Here is a 17,589-nt window from a genome sequence, read left to right as displayed (position 1 = left end):
GCCACCATTGTAGTTCGGTCCGGCTTTTGAGTACCACGTCCACTCAATAAGTACACGAACCACGACGTTTTATAGCCGCTGGTACGTCTGCAAACACAAAAATAAACGGTATGTACATATGTGGCATAAAGACTACACTGAGGCCCTGAGGTATTCATGCCAAAGCACCCTGCGTAAAATGATCAGCATCGTGCATCTGCAGAATAATGATGTCCTACCATGGGGTCCCAAGCAGGCAGCACCACCTTCTCCCCCGACTCAAAGATCTTTACATGCTCCTTGGTCGCCAAAGATTTGTGCACCACAACTTGGAACACAAACTCGTCGAACCATTTATCACTCATCACATTAAAACCGTGCACGCCACTATCTTCACCCCAAGAGTTCTCCACCTTGAATCGGACGGGACGACCAGTCTTCTCATCCACATGCACGCCGGAGATAACCATCGCATGTGTCATGGCGGACTCGTTTGTCTGCAGTCGCTGGGCCTTGGTAAGTCCCAGTGTGATGTTAAATGCTTGCTGTAATAGGAAAAAAATTAGAAGACTGTTACTCGTATGTGAAAATCGCTTACTTCGTATTCGAAATAGTCAGTGTCCATGATACCGACGCCCTTGCCGGAGTCGGAGAATTGGCCTACATCACAACCGAAGAAGACTGGCTGACCAGCCTTGATAGACTGTGAATGGGGTCAGAACCCAGCCAAGCAATTGAATGAATCCAAAATTGCTTACTCGGACTATGGCCTGCTTGAGGTCATCGATCTGAGTGTTCACGTCTGCTAGCGGTTAAGCTCTCGTAATGCAAACTCGATGAATACAACTTACACAGAACAGATCGTCCACCCCAGATGTTGCCGAGCTTGTCCACAGTGTATAGCTTACCGTACTCGTTCCGCGGGTCGTTAATGAGGGAGAAAGACTCCGCCGGCTTAAGATTTGTGAATGCACATTCGTCAAAATTGTGACATGTACTAACCGAGAACTTGGCTGTGAAAGCCTTGTAGAATTGCAGAGGGGTACCCTCCCACTTCGCATACTTACCATCTTCAGTGTAGTACTCCCAGGTGAAGGGCGCGTCGGGCTTAGGAGGAACACCCAAGGTTGCGCTCATGATGGTATAAATCTCTTGCATAAGCTCTTCCTTCTTCGCACGAAGGGTCGAAAGAGCAGACTCCGGCGAGACGTTGTGATCGGCCTTCAGTGACGAAAAGAGCGCGCGAAGAGTGAGGGCATGCTCTCGGAGCTTCAACTTCAGAAGGCTGTTGATGGGGCTCGAGGCACTTGAATGGTATGACTCAGGGTAAACTGGCTGAGGAACGAGACCATATGTCTGGGAGACGTTAAATATATGCCATACTATTGTCTAAGGAAAGCGTACCTCGAGTAGGTTGACAACCATGTCCCATTGACCGCCGTCGCTAATGAGGTCATTCGCAAGGAAGTTGACCAGGCGATCATCGACAGGCAGGTCTGCATTCTCGATGGAAAGCTCTAGGTAATAATTGGACTTGTTCAACTTATCCCAGAAGAAGAGGTATGACTACGGTACTATGTGAGCAAGAGCTGGTGAGAACTGATGATCATAAATGGTCACCTGAGAGAGCTGGAATTCCTTGAGCTTCAACTTCTTCATGACTTCATGCCGAATGACATTGGTAGTTGCGAAGAGCCAGCATCTACCACTGGACTTCTGGTTTGTGACAGGCCCAGTTTTGAACTCCACCTCGTGATTGAAAACATGTGGTATTGCAACCTGTGCTGGACGACTGATAAGGGTCGACTTTATGTTTGTATGAGTAAGGATTGTGCGGGTAAGTTGGATCTTTGGGTCCGCGGCGGCGGCGGACTCCCAAGTATCGACATTAGACAAGGAAATTGAACCGTCGGTTGCCAAAGGCGACGAAGCCGTTGTGGGTGATGACGTGGAGCTGCGCGGGCGAACAAAGCCTTTCTCGTCGAGCACTTCTGACGAAGATGTTCCGGTGCCAGAAACTTGAAGAGGAACCTTAGATACAGATGAACCCATGGTTGCAAGACTTGACGCTCGTCACAGTGTGAAGATGAAGAGGAAGGTTGTAGACCAGATAAAGTCCTTTATAGGTCATGAGCGCCATTGGCTGTGATGATAAGACACGGGAGGACGATGATTGGTCCGGAGAATCTGACCTGGGTGAACCATTTCAGGAATGGGTCTTCTTATCGCTAATGAATTCGGTCTCGTTTTCAACTGCCGTTAGGGTCCTTTCAAAGTCATAGGCATCGTACTTATTCGACGACTTTGCAGGGCCATCTCATGGCAGGGCTTTTCACGGCATTACTGCACGTGGTGAGCTTGGTATCACAAATAAATACTTGGTAAGATTGACAGCCTGAGAGGCTCTTTTCTTTACTACACTCATCACCTCTTCAAAAGGCTCATCCAAAGATTCTATCACCCATTTCTTTCAATCTTAATGGATTTAGATTTACTGCAAGTCCGTATTGCTGTCGACTGTTTGCCATCATCACAAACTCGTTTTTGCAGGTGTCCCCGCCATCATTGGCGTACATTTGTCTTGGTGGTTTTGTAGTCTTGGTTCGTCGTATTCCTTTTAATATATCTATTAGCCGCTGTCTTTGCCATTACAACCTGTTGCTCGTATGTATGTCTGCATATGCTGATTCTTGACCGCAGTTCTCCATGATATCCCTCCTGGTAAAAGAGAAGGTTTGACTTCTTATCTCCATGCATTCTCATGATAATAATACATACTCTTCAGCTTTATATCAACGAAGTCGTTCTTGGAACCGGCTTCGGAGTCATCATAGGCCCTTACGTCGCCAATGTATTCACACCCCGCACATGGGGTGCCTTGGAAAACACCATAACATTGGAGGTAATGCGCATCGTCCTCGCCACCGGCTTGTTCGCAGTTGGAGTCGAATTGCCATGTGCATATATGAAAGAACATGCAAAAAGCTTGCTCGTAATCGTCGTGCCCACCATGGCCTTTGGCTGGGTCGTTGTCGCTGGCATGTATATCTTCCCAAAGTTAAATTTCGTTTGCTGATCGTCATGACAGCCGTCATACAGGCGCTTTTCCCGGAGCTCAATTACATTTCATCTCTTTGCATTGCTGCCTGTTTGACTCCTACGGATCCCGTCACATGTGCTGCCATCACCCGTTAGTCACATCAACCATGGCATATAAGTTTATCTTTATCTGTGATACAGGCGGTAAATTTGCCACTAAACATGTCCCTGTGAATATCCGTCGGATATTGTCTGCGGAATCCGCAGCAAATGATGGTCTTGCCTACCCGTTTCTTGCGATATCCATATACCTCACTGTAGAGACGTCCGTTCGAACCGCTTTCGGCAAGTGGTTCCTGGTCGGATGGCTATGTTCGTGCTCTCTTTTATTCGACATTTCGTAAGGTATTGATCATGTCCCACATTAGACCAGGTCATACTTGGCACTGTTTTAGGCGCCGTTCTTGGTCAGCGAAGTCGCTTGATTATCTGTACATTGATCTGATTTATGTTTGTGATCTAGGCCTTCTATTTTCGAAGCTCATGAAGATATCCCATAATAGGGGCTTCATAGATCGTGAATCATATGTGGCACAGTACTTGGCTCTGTCCATCTTCACCATCGGAATCGCAAGTACCATCGGTGCAGATGATCTTCTTGCAGCATTCGCAGCAGGTCAGAGTCTAGACTGCACGCATGATTGCTAGGGTCTGACATCCATTTAGGTTCTGCAATTTCTTGGGACGGTCACTTCAATGTACAAACAGAGAATGATGTATTCTCTTCCGTGATAGACTATGTCCTCAACTGTGGCTGCTTCATCTACATTGGTGCTTGGCTACCTCTTGAGGCCTACAACTCTCCCGAATATGGTATCACGCCTTGGAGGCTCGTTCTCCTTGTGATTGTTATTTTGGTTCTGAGGCGAATTCCTCCCTTATTGGCGCTCTACAAGTTTGTCCCCGAGATTGCTACCTGGAAGGAAGCATTATTCTCTGGCCACTTTGGTGAGTAGCGCTTCTAGTTGTGCTGTCACTCTCACCTAAATTCTGTGTATAGGTCCAGTAAGTCGGCTGAATGCCATCTCTAATTGTTCACTGATTCGTCCTAGATGGGAGTCAGCGCAGTTTTCGTGTCTGCTTTAGCTCTTACGCGTCTACCCACCCCGGAACACCCACCGGCGAATCAAGCACAGTACCTCGCAGCAACTATCCAGCCTATTGTCTCCTTTGTCGTGCTCGGTTCTATTATCGTTCGTAAGTACCATCGTGGGCAGTGTTCTCGTATTTGTCCCTGAATTACAAGGTATACAAGATGGCTTGTCTATCCCATTCTTTAACATAGGCCGCGGCGTACGCTCTCGCACGGTTTCGTTGACCACCTCATGGACCAGCCGTAATCGTGTTATAGTCCCGGATTGGATTCTTTGGGCCCGCCGTGCTCCCGATATTGTGGAGTCAGCTGTGGATGAAGATGTAGAACGAGGCTCCACCAAGACTCCTAAAGACACCGTTGAATCTACTGTGGATATTCCAGTTACTGGTCCCCCGGGTGTCGTAACCTTCCAGGATGTTCTTGCGGATATCGACTCAGTCATGACCAGACGTCATGGTCGTAGTGAAGATGACTTCTCTCCAGAACTGGTGCAGGCCAGTGTTTCATTTTCTATACATAGTCTACCAAACTAAATTGGCTGCAGGTTGACACTGTCAACAAACCCCCTGGACCAGTGATTCTGGATAATGGTGCTTTGGATGATAATCGGATTCAGATTGTGCGTATCCCGTCTGCTCAATAACAACTACCAAATGTCCGTGGACTGGCGTGCATAAATTGTATTGACTTGCGCCATAGTCACGATTCGCCATGTTACATACGATACGCTACGGGCCACGTTGAAACCCATATTTCCCCTTCTGCACTCCTTACTGCTTCTTCCCTGTTCATTTACCTTCCACTTTCCCTTGGGGTGGGAATAATGACATGTACACATTTGCAAAGATGTTACCCCTCGGGGTACCAATGCCCGTGCAAAGGATAGTCAAGTGTGGATGATCAGAGGATGAATAAACAAGCGGGTATGTATGCGGCGAATGGTCCAAACACTATAAAACCTCTAAACTATAAGATACATATGCAATGGCGCAGGTTAGCCCTGGGTATGAACTATTGATATAGTATGTGTATACGGAGGTGTACGTAGAGACGATGAAATCAACTGGAGTGAATCATTCATTCAAAAGGATTCGTGCGTCCAGCCTGAAGCGAACCCATAAGTATAGTCAACAACCTGAGTTAGAATCGAATCTTGCTCACCTGGTTATCCCCTCCCCGGTCTGGTCCTTCGCTGCATCCACATAACCAATCGTGCCACCATCTCACATCCTGTTCGGGTTCAATAGGTTCCCGATGCAACATTGGTGGAGGCGTGGGTTTCATTGGAGTCATGCGTGATTTAGGTGGTGGCGTTAAGGGCGCCGATAATCCTAGCTGCTGTGGGGGAGGAATAAATGTTGGCGTCGGAGGGAGCATAGTTGGCTGCGAAGAGTGCGTATTCGAGTCCAAGTCAGTCATCACGCTAGACCGCTCCTTTGAATTAAGAAAGGGGGACAATGGTGGGGAGATAAACCCCGGTCTTGTCTCAGACGGGTGTATGAACGGATTCGCAGTCGCAGGTGGACTTTCGATGTCGTCGAGTGGTACTACATCGATGGAGTCTCTTGATTGGAGAGCTCGGTGGTCACCCAGCCCTCGTGCAGATGATCTGACTGACGGCCGCTTCGACAGGAGCACGCTTGCCCTGCGTGTTACTTCTCCGAGTAAAGACGGACCGCTCCCACTTCTGTTGACGTGAGCGGAATCTCGTGCGGCTCTCCGTCGTTCGCGTTCGGCCAATTCCCATCGACGCAGGTTCTGCCAGGATGGAAGCAATGTTTCAATGACCCGAACACGAGACGAGATGAAAGTTATGAGCAGGAGCAAAAATAGCGCACCTCTTCTACCCGTCGCGTCTCGGCTGCGTCGTCATTCATGGGGGGGTATGATTCTGAGCAAGGGTACTCTATCACATCTTCGTCTAGTTGTTTTGCCTTCCCCTTCTCTGTGCTCGTACTAGAACGTGGTTGTAAAGTGTCTTGCGAGTCTCGCTGGTCATTATCCTGTGACCTTGAGTGAGAGTGACTGAGATTCTCTTCAAGGGTTGGAGGTGAAATAGAGGACATGTTGTCGAGTGCAATTGAAGAGGATACCATAGATGGCATCCGCCTTGTCTTCGCTAAAGGGTCTAACGACATTTACTTAAGGTGGCTTAATTTCTCATGTACGCAAAAACCGTAAAATTCTCGTTACAAATGTACAAAGAGCTCGTGATAATTTGGCTTTTGGCAGCACGTCAACGCTCACCTGCATAACTTGGAAACAGAGCTCTGTTGGAGCTCTGTGGTTAGTGCTCAGGCGCTCAGACCTCAGGGTCCAACAACCCTGGCACTAATACTCACATGTCAGATATGTACTACAAGCTCAGCCATGTATTTTTATCGCTCCTAATGCACAGCAAAAAAAAACTAATTAAGGTCCATTCTAAGCATATATGGGAAAAGATCAGTTGGTCCGTGGTGAAAATAGTCCCGCTAACATATAAGAGAGTCGAAAAATCCAAGCGTCTGTGCAAAGATACCCACAACTACCGCTGACCCGCTTGCATCATTATTTCATCATATGAACTCCCGTTGTCATCTGATAGGTATTGCTGTCTTAACCCGCTCGACTTGTGGACTGAGTGCTGGATCATAGGTGTGAACGACTCTTCCGATCCAGCGCGACTGCAGACTGTACTCCGGTTGCTATTGCCGTTACCGCCAGGGAGAGACAAGATAGAGGTGCGAGCGATTTCCTTCATTTGCATTATACTCCGGCGGAAGGCATTCTGCACGACACACATTAGAGAGACGTCATAAAAATGCGAGGTCCGGAACACTAACCTGTTCACACCAGTACTGGAGACGCTTTTCACGTTCCTGGTCACGTTGACGACGATGAATCAGGAACAAGGTGATCAGAGTGGCAAACATGCCTAGCAATTATGCCCTCGGATCAGATGTCGTTTAAATATTCAAAATATTAGGGCTGACCTCCGAAGATACCAGCACCGACCACGGCATATACCAAGGTCCCAAAGTGCTTTGGAGTATCGGAACCTCGACCACAAACGCCTTTACGCAAGCAGTTAAAGGACGAACATCTGGGCGTCCAGTCAATTATCACGATGCATCCTACATCAAACTCAAGACACACTCTTTGTCCGCATCACAGGTCTCGTCGAGTTGTTTTGTCTGGATGCAAACCAACGACTGGGAATCGCAATACGACCCAATTTGACAGTTGCCTCTGGAAAAAGGAGATAAACGTCACGCTTAGAAGGCCTGGGGCACGCTGCAATCCTACCCACCTCGACACAACGTCAAGGAACTCGTTACTTCCAGCATAGGCGGTGTAGGCAGTGTTCTCGACTTCACAAGGCTGGCCGACTGTGACATTTGCCCACCTATATCAACCGTCAACACACAGTCACCCGATGCCAGTCCCGACTTACATGCAGACATTATTTAGACAGACGGAACCATTCACATTACGGCCGTATTTTGATGTATCAGCTAATTGCTGCCAATTCGGAGGCGGCTCGCATTGGTCTGCGCAGTTAACGCGGTATTAGAGAACATCACCATGACTTGCATCGAGGCGTACCATCACGATTCAGCTGGCATGGAGTCCCAACAGGTAACCAAGGCTGACACGCATCGCTCTCGTCGGGACAAAACTGTCCAGGAGGACACAACGGTGGCACGTAGTCACCTGGTGCATAACCAAATGGAAATTGGTCTTTTCTGCAGCCCTTCAGTTCACAAGTTCCCTGTGACGAGCAATACGTTTTTACGTCGCAGTCGCTATGGAACTGATATGTGCCGAACTCGAGGCGGTTGTTGGTGACAGTGCAGTTCTCGCCTTTGGATTGATCACCGGCGTAAACGAAGGTGTGCCATGAAGAAAAAAAGAGTGTCAGAGATAGTAACAACATAACAGCGGAGAAAATCGAGAACAAAGAAGAGAGACACTGTTGTATTACTTTAAAGTTGTGCTGGCATTCTATTACGTCAACTGATGGGACCGATCTGGTTCCGCAACAGACTATACTAGCGCACAATTTTCATCGTACTATGTATATTATTTGCCACATCCTGGGCAGCAGTGGATAACATCGTGAACAAATACATCGCACTCTGTACAGAAATCGTTGTGACAGTCGGGGCAGCGATACCGCCCCCAAGGACTGATGCCCTCCGAAGTTGTCATAGTTGACACCGAGGTCGAAAATACCCTTGCGCATGCATGGCATGCGGCTTTCGGCTCGAGCTCGCCTTCCGTTGATGTTCTGGGTTCACAGCGTCGATGATACAGACATAAAATCAATAAATGCCACTTACACCGCTTCATACGGTTTCACCGGGAATAAATGATGATAGCTTCTCGCCAGGTGAGGTGAGCTCACGATCATGAGTCCACAAATGTCACAGTCAGTTGGGACATCGCACACTTTCGCCATGCATCTTGGACACAAGAAGCCTTCGCTCTTCATGTCAGAATGACAGGCACATAAGCTTGGCGGTGATGAATCAGGAAGTCGGGTGGGAAACCCCATCATCATCAAATCGGCAGCTGGGTTTGACCCTGGCCCTCCTGCGCGAGTGACAGCTCGTTGTGCGGGAGGTGGAACGAGCTCGAACAAGATGTCTTTGAAGTGCCCCTCGTTCATGGCCACGCCAAATTGACCTTCCTTATGGATAAATCAATATAATGTATATAAAATATCCTGCTTACCACCAGTCTTATCGCATAGATCCCTGCAGATCTTCATTTCTGCAGCCAGTGCGACGACCGATATGCGTATTTTATGCTTTACGCAGGCATCCAGGGTGTCGTGAATATTTCCAGGATCGCACGTCGTCAGAGAGCCAAAGATGATGAGGATCTCTCGTGAAGAGTGAGTTGGCAAGTGACTGCATAGATCAAAAATAAGGTCGAAGTACTAAGGAACTGATGTACCTCATGCTGCTCCGTGCCATCTCGATGGCATTTTGAAGGCTTGGTTCTCCCGTAGGTTCAAGTCGAGTTCTATCGCTGAGACATTTCAGGACATCTTGCGGATTGCCTAATAAAATGAATATGTGGGCTCGGTGAATTACCCTGCAGACTTACCAGACATCTCCCCGATCCTTTCGCCAATACCGGCACGCATACCAACGACGCCAATCTGTCCCAGAGGATTCTGGTCAAACCATTCTACCACAAATTCCCTTGCGTACTGAAGCATGAGATCAAAGCGAGTCGGGCGCATGTCGCGGTCCATCATCGCTGCTGAAAGGTCGAGAAGAATGATCAAATGTCGTATGATCGTACGGCGGATAGCAGCAGCAGGTGCAAGCAACCTGGTTCACAAGGTCAGCGAAACTACAATGGGAGACGTGGAATGTATGGACCTCCTTCGCCTTCCCCGTGCCATAAGATCCTCCACCGCGCCCTGCAGGCTTCCAGCCTCATCTTCCTGCACTGTGTCCCATGAACGCGTATAGGATGCCTCCCAGGTGTACGCTTGCTGTAAAGATGTGAATATAGCTCAGTTGCGAAATGCTGCCTTGCTGACCTCCTTCGCTTTTGCCTTGCCCTTATCCTTCTTGCGCTTGTCAGCGGTTTTGCCTTTTGCCTTCCCTTTCCCGCGGTGTTCAACATCACCTAGCAAGGAGATGTCGGAATCAGAATCTACGTCCATGAAATTATCATCTCTATTCCTGGGTGCCATGACTGAAGCGTCGAAGCTGGGACTTGCGTAAAGTGAGGAAATGGAGCTTTGGGAGATCAAAAACTATCTATGAATACTTAGAAAAGAATGACTCAAAGGTCATCGGAACCACATCCGATTTTGGCTATCACTCTCTACAATTGTGCTTGGGCTATATGATGATCCTTCTGGTTCTCATTTATCACTAGTCCGAGTCTCATCTTGCGGGTGCACGTCGGCTCGGCCTTGTTCATCGGTCCAAGCAGCAGCCTAAGAGTTCAGTGCTTTTTGGCACGGCCAACACTCAAAAGGGGATATGAACTGAACAAGTCAGCAGAAAACTTCGAGAGACACTTCCACCCGAAATATTGTACGGTTGCGCTTATCGTCACCGTCGCCGTACACTCCCGAAGGAAACACTTAGGCAGGTCTGGAAGTTTTCTTCAATTCTATTTGGTTTTCAATTACTTGGAGCGAGATAAACTGGAAATGATACTAATAAGCAAATAGAATAGTGCTAAGTACGACAACAAAGATCGTGCGAAGAAGGCTAGAGCAGGCGTTCGGGGATGTCACTGCCCCCACCACCAAAAGACAAAGAGTAGACCGAATAGATCATGCATGAAGATACCTCGACACCCGAAACGCTTCCTTCAGACGGCGTCTCCGTCCTCGCTTCCCCAGGACCAATAGCATAGTCTCTTCACCCCCATAGCCCAGCACAATAGACCAAATATTACGTACTGTCCAACATAGGGCCTCGCCCCAACGGACAATAACCACGAAAAAAAATTCATGTCGGCGAAAATCAACCCGTATCAATATAGGACAGACCAAACTAAACAGATACCCCGATCAAATGCTGCAAGGCCGTGATATCCATGTCCGCATTTCGCGGAGTGATACTACAAGGGAATGACTTAGGTCGCCTAACAAAAATCAGTAAGCCATCTCCCAAGAGAAATGATATTAAACCCCACGTACACAGTAAGCCCTCCATGCCAGTGTGGCTCGATCTCAATCTCTTTGCCAGTCTCGTCTTTGGCCCTGGAAAAATTGAAAACCGCAAGCATACAGACCATGGCAGACCATATAGAAGCTTCGGCAAGATGGCGACCAGGGCATATTCGTCGGCCAAATCCCCACACAAAACTCACAGTATCGTCTGTCAGAGTGCCGTCTGCGTTCAGGAAACGGTCAGGATTGAATTCGGACGGATTTGGGTATTTATCTTCGTTATGGCACATCGCCCTGAGGGGAATTAAGTCACGAACCACAGAATAATCGATCTTCGTACCAAACATTCGGGGTGACTGTTGCACCTGTGCTGCGAATGAACATGGACCCCGGGATGAGAAGAAGCTCGCACACCTTTGGGTATGTAATAGCCTTGGTAAATGTCGCTTTCGACAGTAGCATGCATAATCGCTGTAATGGATCAATGATCCAGTTCCGTTGTGTCAAGGCGAGCAACACACCAAGGGGGAAAACTGGGCGCCACCGCATGCACTCCCGTATAATGGCATCAATGTAGGGCAAGGATGGACGATCGTGGAATGTCGGCAGTCTCTTTGGGCCAACCACACTATCAACAAGTTTTTGCGCTTTCTGTTGTATATCTGGGTGCAGGATCATCAACAGCGTGAAATTCAACAATACACTGGCTGTCTAATATTTGTCAGCGTTGGAGCGAATCGCTGGCTGTTGCTTTCGGCCTACCGTCTCAGTGCCAGCTGGCAAGAGGCAATTTCATTCAGCCTGACAAATTTACACTGAAATGAATTTGCTCACCTCCGAAAGCCGTTGCCGCAGATTCCTTTATCGCTTTCTTCTGCCAGGCAAAATTATCGTAGCTGTCATCAAGCTCCGCCAAATGTTCAGCAACCATACAAGGAGAAATGGATCCAGTGGCCTGAAAAGAATTTGAGAATGAAATATCTCACAAAATGGCACATTTACCAGACCACGCTCCGTGTATGCAAATGGATTTTCCAAATTCTCCAAGGACAATTGCTTGGCTAATGGTGAAATTCTCTTGAGGCGCATACCAGGCAGCCAAGAGGGGAGGCGGAGAACTGCAAATTAGAGGGTAAAGAACTGATGTGTATGATGAACGTCGGAGCGTACGGAAAGGATAAGCACTAAAAATGGCAGCTACTTCGGGTCTCATTTCTTTCAGGATGATATCCAGACCCATGGTTGCGCGCTCAATCATGTGGTCATGACGTCGTGCTGCATCATACGAGTACACGGCAGACATGATGATTGAACCTGAATGGCTAGAGAATTGTTTCAATACCAAGGTACTCGGTAGATTAGAAATCCACTGACGCTTCGAAATGTTCGTGATAGTCCGAAGGATCCTCCATGAGGTTCAATAAAAGGTCATAGCTTTTCGTTACTTGCATGGGTTGAAAATGAGGAATAGCATCTTGTCGGAATGACTGATGTACAATTTTGCGTTGAAGCCGCCATCTACTACCGTATCGCATGAAGGCGGTAGTATAGTCAATGCCAAATCTGAAAATTGATGAGCAATTAACCAAAATCATCGAGAATTTGAATAATTCATACAGTTCATTGGTTGCGATTTCTGGTCGGTCGGAGTAGTTTTGTGAGCGATGCTCAAGGAGGTCTCTTGCAACTTGCTCAGAGTTGATAATGATGTTATCCTGACCAAAAAGGCGAGTATATACTACGTCACCTGGAAAACATTAATCACTGATGGTGAGCTACATTCTGTGGGGATAACTTACCGTATTGGCTGCCCCATGCCTTGTAGGTTAGCCAAGGGGCACTAATATCAACCGCCAGTGCACTGCCTAGGATTGGGAGTAAAGGTGGACCTGGCGGTAGTTTATCACTGTTCTGTTTGGCAAAGTAAGTTCTGAGCGCCAAGCTTATAGCAACGACAGCAAGGACTACTTCAAGCCCATGCACGCCGGTGAGAAGGTCCAACATAGTAAGGGTCGATGATTCAAGGGCGCTGGAGTGGTGCGTGGAGATTAAGGGCCTTTTATATTGAAGACTAGAAGATAAGGGACTCGAAGCCCTAGGTCTAATTGACTAATCGATATCATATTGATGACTCCAGAGCGCTTGACGTGTACGTAGGACACCATGTGGTAACAAAAAGAGTTTGAATTCGTGCCTTGTCAGCATTCGGTGTCATTACATCCGAAGTGGCGTTGACCTACGCAATTTACGGGTAACAAGGTGCCTGCCGGCGCAGCTCTTATATGTATTGGAGATGTGACTGGGGAGTGCACGAAAAGGTCCAATAGTACTGGCCAGATCAAAATACAACAGTCCGTCTGAGTCCAAGTAAGCCGAACAGTGCTAGGATTATCGTGCTCGACTTGCATCGTTATATTCTACAAACCTATACAGCATACTCACGATCGACAACCCCTGCCCGAACCACGTCCTGCCAAACACCTCCCACCCACCTCACGCACTCATCTACTTTTACAAACACTTCCTCGACGACCTTCCTCAGATACTCATCTTCGAAACCTTGCACCCTGCCAATTATTAATTCAGGTGTCTCTGCACCATGTCCCGCATCAAATTCTTTTGGATCTAAAACTATCATCATCCGAGTTCGCTTCTCGGCACGCTTGCCATCTTGCCCTGTCTGCATTCTGGGTGGTCCTGTATGTGCTCCAGCTTGTCTAGATTCAGACCGTTGATGTCCAAGTGCGTCAACCAACGCTTTCAGTATCCGTTTCTGTAGTAGCATAAACACAGGGTCATTATGGTTGAGTGTGCGAACAACAGCCGCGTGAAGCTTGGTCTCTTCCTCTCCAGAGAGCATGGCGCCTTCCAGCTGGCGAGCACGAACAACTTCATCAGCGAGATGCACGAGCTTTGTGTCGCCCGAACCTGGCTCTTCAATAACTTCGGCTTTGAGAAGGATCCACAACCGCTCCATGAAGCCCATCGTGTCGCTCGCTTGTGCACCTTGAGGCACACGGATCAAGGTGCGTAGAGAAGCAGCGATCACGAGTGCTTGTAGGTAATTCTGAGTTTCGAGCAGCGCAGGAGCAGAGAAGAAAAAAATCGGCGGAAGGGAGTTCTCAATGGACTGTGGTTCTCTGGTCGGTAATTGACAGGATATAGGGGTCGATGATCCTAGCGCCTGTACAAGTCGCACAATCCATTTGAATTGCGGCTCAGCGGCGACGCCGTTAACCTGAAAAGATGGTTGATAGTTCTCAAGCCATAGCAGCCAGCTATGCTCTATCCGCCAGCTCTTCCAAATATCCAAGATGTCCTTGCGTTCTTTAGTTTTTGCCTGTTTAGATATTATAGACTGTAGCTGCTGCTCAGTCATGTTTCCCAACACGAACTGGGAGAGCTGTCCTTTCATAATGTCCGCAATTCTCAGTATGGATTTCACCGTGTCTACCACTAGCGTGGCTAATGAGATAGGACGCGACGACCGGGGGGGAGGTTCGTCCAATGAACGAAGAAGGTTATCGAGCTCTTCGTCCTGGACTGGCGCGCAACGGTTGCGCAAAGACGTTACAACCTCACGTAAATGCATGATAGCCGAATCTAATGGGGAAGACGTCGGAGGTAACGGTGAGGAAAGTGTGGTAATGACAGGGCTCCGAGATGGGAGAAGAGGTGTCAGTGTAATGAGGAGGTCTTGGTACAACGATTTGATGCGCGGTATCTGGCAAGAAGGCTCTGGATTCGAGAGTGATTCTATGGCCTAGAGAGCCCTCAGATAGTAGAATATCCCAAACACATGAAGCCGCACCTCGTCCCAGAAGGCTTTATGCACGAGATCCTCAACCTTGTCGCGCAAAGTAGGCTTTCTGGCGTCTTCGCCCTCTTTGGGTGAGCCAGACAGCATTGAAACGAGGGACTTGCCAGGAGGGACAACGCGTTTTGGATCTGTGGCAAGCAGGTGATGGAAGTATGTGCGGTTAAGGATTTCTACCAGCTCTAAGGGAAGCAATACTGGATCAGATGTTGGAATAAAGGGAGATGGTGCAGATTCAGAATCCGGATAGATGATTGAGACAGAACCCTCGAATACTCTGCTAGCTGGATGAGAGGGTGCGGGCATATTGCTGGCGGGTTTACGGTCTGGCCTCTTGAACGGTTGAGTAGTCAATGAACTACGCAGCGTATGCAAAAGATTTGCGTTATCTTCGGATATGTCCCATAGTCCTTGATCCTGTAGCCGTTGGAAATCCCGGATGAGATTGTCCCAAGTGATGCGCTGAGTAATTGTTTCATTGCGTTGTATATCTGTCAGCAATGAGATGGTGTCTCGAAGTAAAGCATTGTCTGGAGCAATCTCTGCTTTGGCTTTGAGCTTAGATAGGATGGCCTCCATATTGGTTGAGAACGAGCTCAAAGCCTTGCACGACCTGGTCACTGGCAATTCATCAGTACCCGAAAGGGAACCATTTTAGGACGATCACATGCCAGTTTTCAAAGTTTGTGTACGTCACAACTCTTGCTTGAGCGCTCAGGTCAGCCAGTAGCTACATACAAAAGACCACGAATTTAACGAACTCGGAAATTTCCTACGGCGACCCCATCGACGATTTTTTAATTTCCAACGCTTGATGTCCCAGTCAGCAGCAGCTACACTGGTGACCTCAGTTCCCACTCTCACCAGTACTATTGCTCAGGCCACAGCAGAACCATCCACCACCAACCCGGGTTCTGCTCGTCATGCCAGTCCAGTGGTAGCGTTCATAATTGGACTGGCAATCATTCTACTTGCATCTATTCTGAATGCTGCTGGTCTAAACCTCGCAAAGTTGGATCATGTGAGTTTCTATGACGTGCCACGACTCAATCAATGATTCTATTTTAATACACTCAACTTACAGGTGCGGACGAGCACCATTCCAAAGTCAGCCCGCAGGCGAGATTGGCTGCGACCGCTATGGATCCTAGGCATGTTTTTGTATATTTTATCCCAGCTCATAGGGAGCACGCTTGCCTTGGATTATATGAGGGCAGGCACGTTCACTTATTCTCTCAAATCATTACTTTCTGAAGTTTGCCCCCTCAGAATATGTCGCGCCCCTCGGATCTACATCTCTCATCTTTAATTTCCTGTTCGCCAGATTTTTAATTGGCACCCCAGTCACACAAACAGATATCTATGTGAGTTCCTCCTCACTCTATTCGCATGTTTTGCTAATCAGACTCAGGGTACGATGATCGTAGTGCTCGGCGTAGTCGGTATCGTTGTCTTTGGAGGTGTCAACAGTGGTCTATCAACGGAAACCGATGTCAACCATCTCACAGCTTTATGGTCGCGTGGTGGTTGGCTCGGATTCTTCTTCTGCATGTCTATCGCCCTCATTCTTGTCCTAATTTTCGCAAATTCTCTGGATGATGTTCTTGCTGCACGGTCAGACTTGGACTCGGAACCCTTTGCGGGCATGAGCGCACGGAGATCGCGCGACTCGAGCACTACTTATTTTGGAAAAGCCAGGAACCACTGGAATGTATGGATATCATGGGTTAAGGAAAAGTTAGAGACTTGGACTGCGCCTCAGGATGATACGCAAGTCGCATGGGTGCTTGGAATTGGTTGGGCGTGTTGCGGGGGTGGACTTGCTGGAGGGTGTCTAGTTTTTGCCAAAGCCACGTTGGTTCCCTTTGCCTCTTTCCCAGTTTTACGTTTTTCTGACTCAGAATTAGCGTGAAATTACTCACAGGAAGCCTCTCTCATGAGAACCCTGGAAACCAGTTTGGCCATTTAGCTCCTATATTCACGATCATTCTACTCGTGATCACGGCTGTACTTCAGATCATCTGTCTCAACCGTGGACTTAAGGTTTACGATTCCACTCTCGTTGTCCCAGTTTTCTATGGCGTCTATACTGCAACTGGGTGTGTTCATTCTTCCTGTTGTCCGGTTTCACTTACACCTATTCTCATCTGCGACCTAGTTTTCTGGATTCATTGGTCTTCAACAACGAAGTTGACGCCTATAAGCCATGGATACTCTTCCTGATCTTCGCCTCAATAATGATTCTCATCTCCGGTGTGGTCCTCTTAACACACAAAAAACCCGAACGATCAACTCGTGCGCCTGCCGCCACTGCGCTGTCTGGCTTGTCGTCCCGCAAGGCTGCTCGGTCCTCTTCGAAAATCAATCGCATAGATGAAGACGACGAGAACGACGACGAAGAGCAAGCTTTGAGAAAAACAGAAGAGGGTGAGGAGGATCAAGCAGTGCTATGGCAAGTGGGAGATGTTAGCGAGGACGAGGACGACCAAGTCGGTGATGGACATACACCAAGAGGCGTGCACGTAGCTGGAAAGACGACCCGTATGACTGGAGAGGGATCGATGCTGATGCGAGATGAAGAGGAAATGAATCTCGAACAAAGACACGAACACAGTCGCTCGATTTCCTCCGACGCGACACTGGCTCAGAATCCGGAGGATCCATTTCATGATGATGACGACGACGAGGAGTTTGGGCAGTGGAAATGATGGGTTATCTACCATTCATGATACATACAACTTCAAGCTTCATACCCAATATTGGACCATAATTGCTTCATAGTAGATACATCATACTATTTACCGGAATACTACATTCGCACGCGCTTAAAACTTGCTTCGCGAACTTCGCATATTGCTTCCGTTGATCGGGTGTTTAGCTAACTGAATAATCAAATCTGTGTATTGGTCCAGTAAATTGGTAGTTTTGGCTTGTGCTTGGCTCACACAATTCCGACTTTGTCAT

The 17,589-nt window shown here is 48.0% G+C and overlaps 8 protein-coding genes across 8 annotated transcripts; 2 read left to right on the top strand and 6 right to left on the bottom strand.

The window, feature by feature from the left end:
• Nucleotides 1-24: 24 nt before the first annotated feature.
• On the bottom strand, nt 25-2,225 carry EDB93DRAFT_1213148 (peptidase C1B bleomycin hydrolase). Its single transcript, XM_041451061.1, has 8 exons — nt 1,600-2,225; nt 1,384-1,545; nt 982-1,335; nt 831-933; nt 738-781; nt 578-682; nt 219-524; nt 25-169 (listed from the first exon to the last, which is right to left on the bottom strand). The coding sequence occupies exons 1-8, from the start codon at nt 2,029-2,031 to the stop codon at nt 155-157; spliced, it is 1,521 nt and encodes a 506-aa protein (XP_041302617.1). The 5' UTR covers nt 2,032-2,225; the 3' UTR covers nt 25-154.
• Nucleotides 2,172-5,281, top strand: EDB93DRAFT_930555 (Sodium/hydrogen exchanger family-domain-containing protein). The gene is made up of 14 exons (XM_041457986.1): nt 2,172-2,479; nt 2,530-2,580; nt 2,680-2,712; nt 2,765-3,017; nt 3,068-3,169; nt 3,220-3,390; nt 3,447-3,485; nt 3,542-3,694; nt 3,745-4,026; nt 4,079-4,083; nt 4,131-4,275; nt 4,334-4,668; nt 4,719-4,793; nt 4,874-5,281. Exons 1-14 carry the CDS (start codon nt 2,459-2,461, stop codon nt 4,916-4,918), a joined length of 1,710 nt encoding a protein of 569 aa, XP_041302616.1. The 5' UTR covers nt 2,172-2,458; the 3' UTR covers nt 4,919-5,281.
• Nucleotides 5,252-6,270, bottom strand: EDB93DRAFT_1094153 (uncharacterized protein; the record flags this gene model as incomplete). The annotated part of the gene is made up of 3 exons (XM_041446576.1): nt 5,252-5,278; nt 5,336-5,932; nt 6,013-6,270. 3 exons carry the CDS (start codon nt 6,268-6,270, stop codon nt 5,252-5,254), a joined length of 882 nt encoding a protein of 293 aa, XP_041302615.1.
• Nucleotides 6,271-6,425: 155 nt separating this feature from the next.
• EDB93DRAFT_1177462 (uncharacterized protein) lies at nt 6,426-8,149 on the bottom strand. Its single transcript, XM_041450558.1, has 7 exons — nt 7,763-8,149; nt 7,611-7,707; nt 7,467-7,562; nt 7,313-7,405; nt 7,150-7,259; nt 7,000-7,091; nt 6,426-6,944 (listed from the first exon to the last, which is right to left on the bottom strand). The coding sequence occupies exons 1-7, from the start codon at nt 8,091-8,093 to the stop codon at nt 6,702-6,704; spliced, it is 1,062 nt and encodes a 353-aa protein (XP_041302614.1). The 5' UTR covers nt 8,094-8,149; the 3' UTR covers nt 6,426-6,701.
• Nucleotides 8,150-10,016, bottom strand: EDB93DRAFT_1177460 (Ssl1-like-domain-containing protein). Its single transcript, XM_041450557.1, has 7 exons — nt 9,717-10,016; nt 9,553-9,668; nt 9,272-9,501; nt 9,119-9,224; nt 8,894-9,072; nt 8,500-8,845; nt 8,150-8,447 (listed from the first exon to the last, which is right to left on the bottom strand). The coding sequence occupies exons 1-7, from the start codon at nt 9,870-9,872 to the stop codon at nt 8,240-8,242; spliced, it is 1,341 nt and encodes a 446-aa protein (XP_041302613.1). The 5' UTR covers nt 9,873-10,016; the 3' UTR covers nt 8,150-8,239.
• Nucleotides 10,017-10,689: 673 nt separating this feature from the next.
• EDB93DRAFT_1243081 (cytochrome P450) lies at nt 10,690-12,812 on the bottom strand (the record flags this gene model as incomplete). Its single annotated transcript, XM_041452099.1, has 11 exons — nt 10,690-10,780; nt 10,836-11,102; nt 11,174-11,279; nt 11,330-11,519; nt 11,571-11,584; nt 11,643-11,763; nt 11,811-11,926; nt 11,979-12,130; nt 12,183-12,371; nt 12,426-12,555; nt 12,608-12,812. The coding sequence occupies 11 exons, from the start codon at nt 12,810-12,812 to the stop codon at nt 10,690-10,692; spliced, it is 1,581 nt and encodes a 526-aa protein (XP_041302612.1).
• A 244-nt stretch (nt 12,813-13,056) lies between these two features.
• On the bottom strand, nt 13,057-15,309 carry EDB93DRAFT_1177447 (uncharacterized protein). The gene is made up of 2 exons (XM_041450556.1): nt 14,620-15,309; nt 13,057-14,571 (listed from the first exon to the last, which is right to left on the bottom strand). Exons 1-2 carry the CDS (start codon nt 15,202-15,204, stop codon nt 13,234-13,236), a joined length of 1,923 nt encoding a protein of 640 aa, XP_041302611.1. The 5' UTR covers nt 15,205-15,309; the 3' UTR covers nt 13,057-13,233.
• Nucleotides 15,310-15,324: 15 nt separating this feature from the next.
• Nucleotides 15,325-17,530, top strand: EDB93DRAFT_1177444 (uncharacterized protein). The gene is made up of 6 exons (XM_041450555.1): nt 15,325-15,646; nt 15,710-15,842; nt 15,895-15,989; nt 16,037-16,479; nt 16,533-16,724; nt 16,784-17,530. The coding sequence occupies exons 1-6, from the start codon at nt 15,440-15,442 to the stop codon at nt 17,331-17,333; spliced, it is 1,620 nt and encodes a 539-aa protein (XP_041302610.1). The 5' UTR covers nt 15,325-15,439; the 3' UTR covers nt 17,334-17,530.
• The last annotated feature ends 59 nt before the right edge of the window (nt 17,531-17,589 follow it).

Source organism: Suillus bovinus (assembly GCF_016758785.1).
Source record: "Suillus bovinus strain UH-Sbo-P2 chromosome Unknown EDB93scaffold_91, whole genome shotgun sequence".
NCBI lineage: Eukaryota > Fungi > Basidiomycota > Agaricomycetes > Boletales > Suillaceae > Suillus > Suillus bovinus.
Note: the sequence above shows the minus strand (reverse complement) of the source record. Positions and strands in the feature narration are given on the sequence as shown.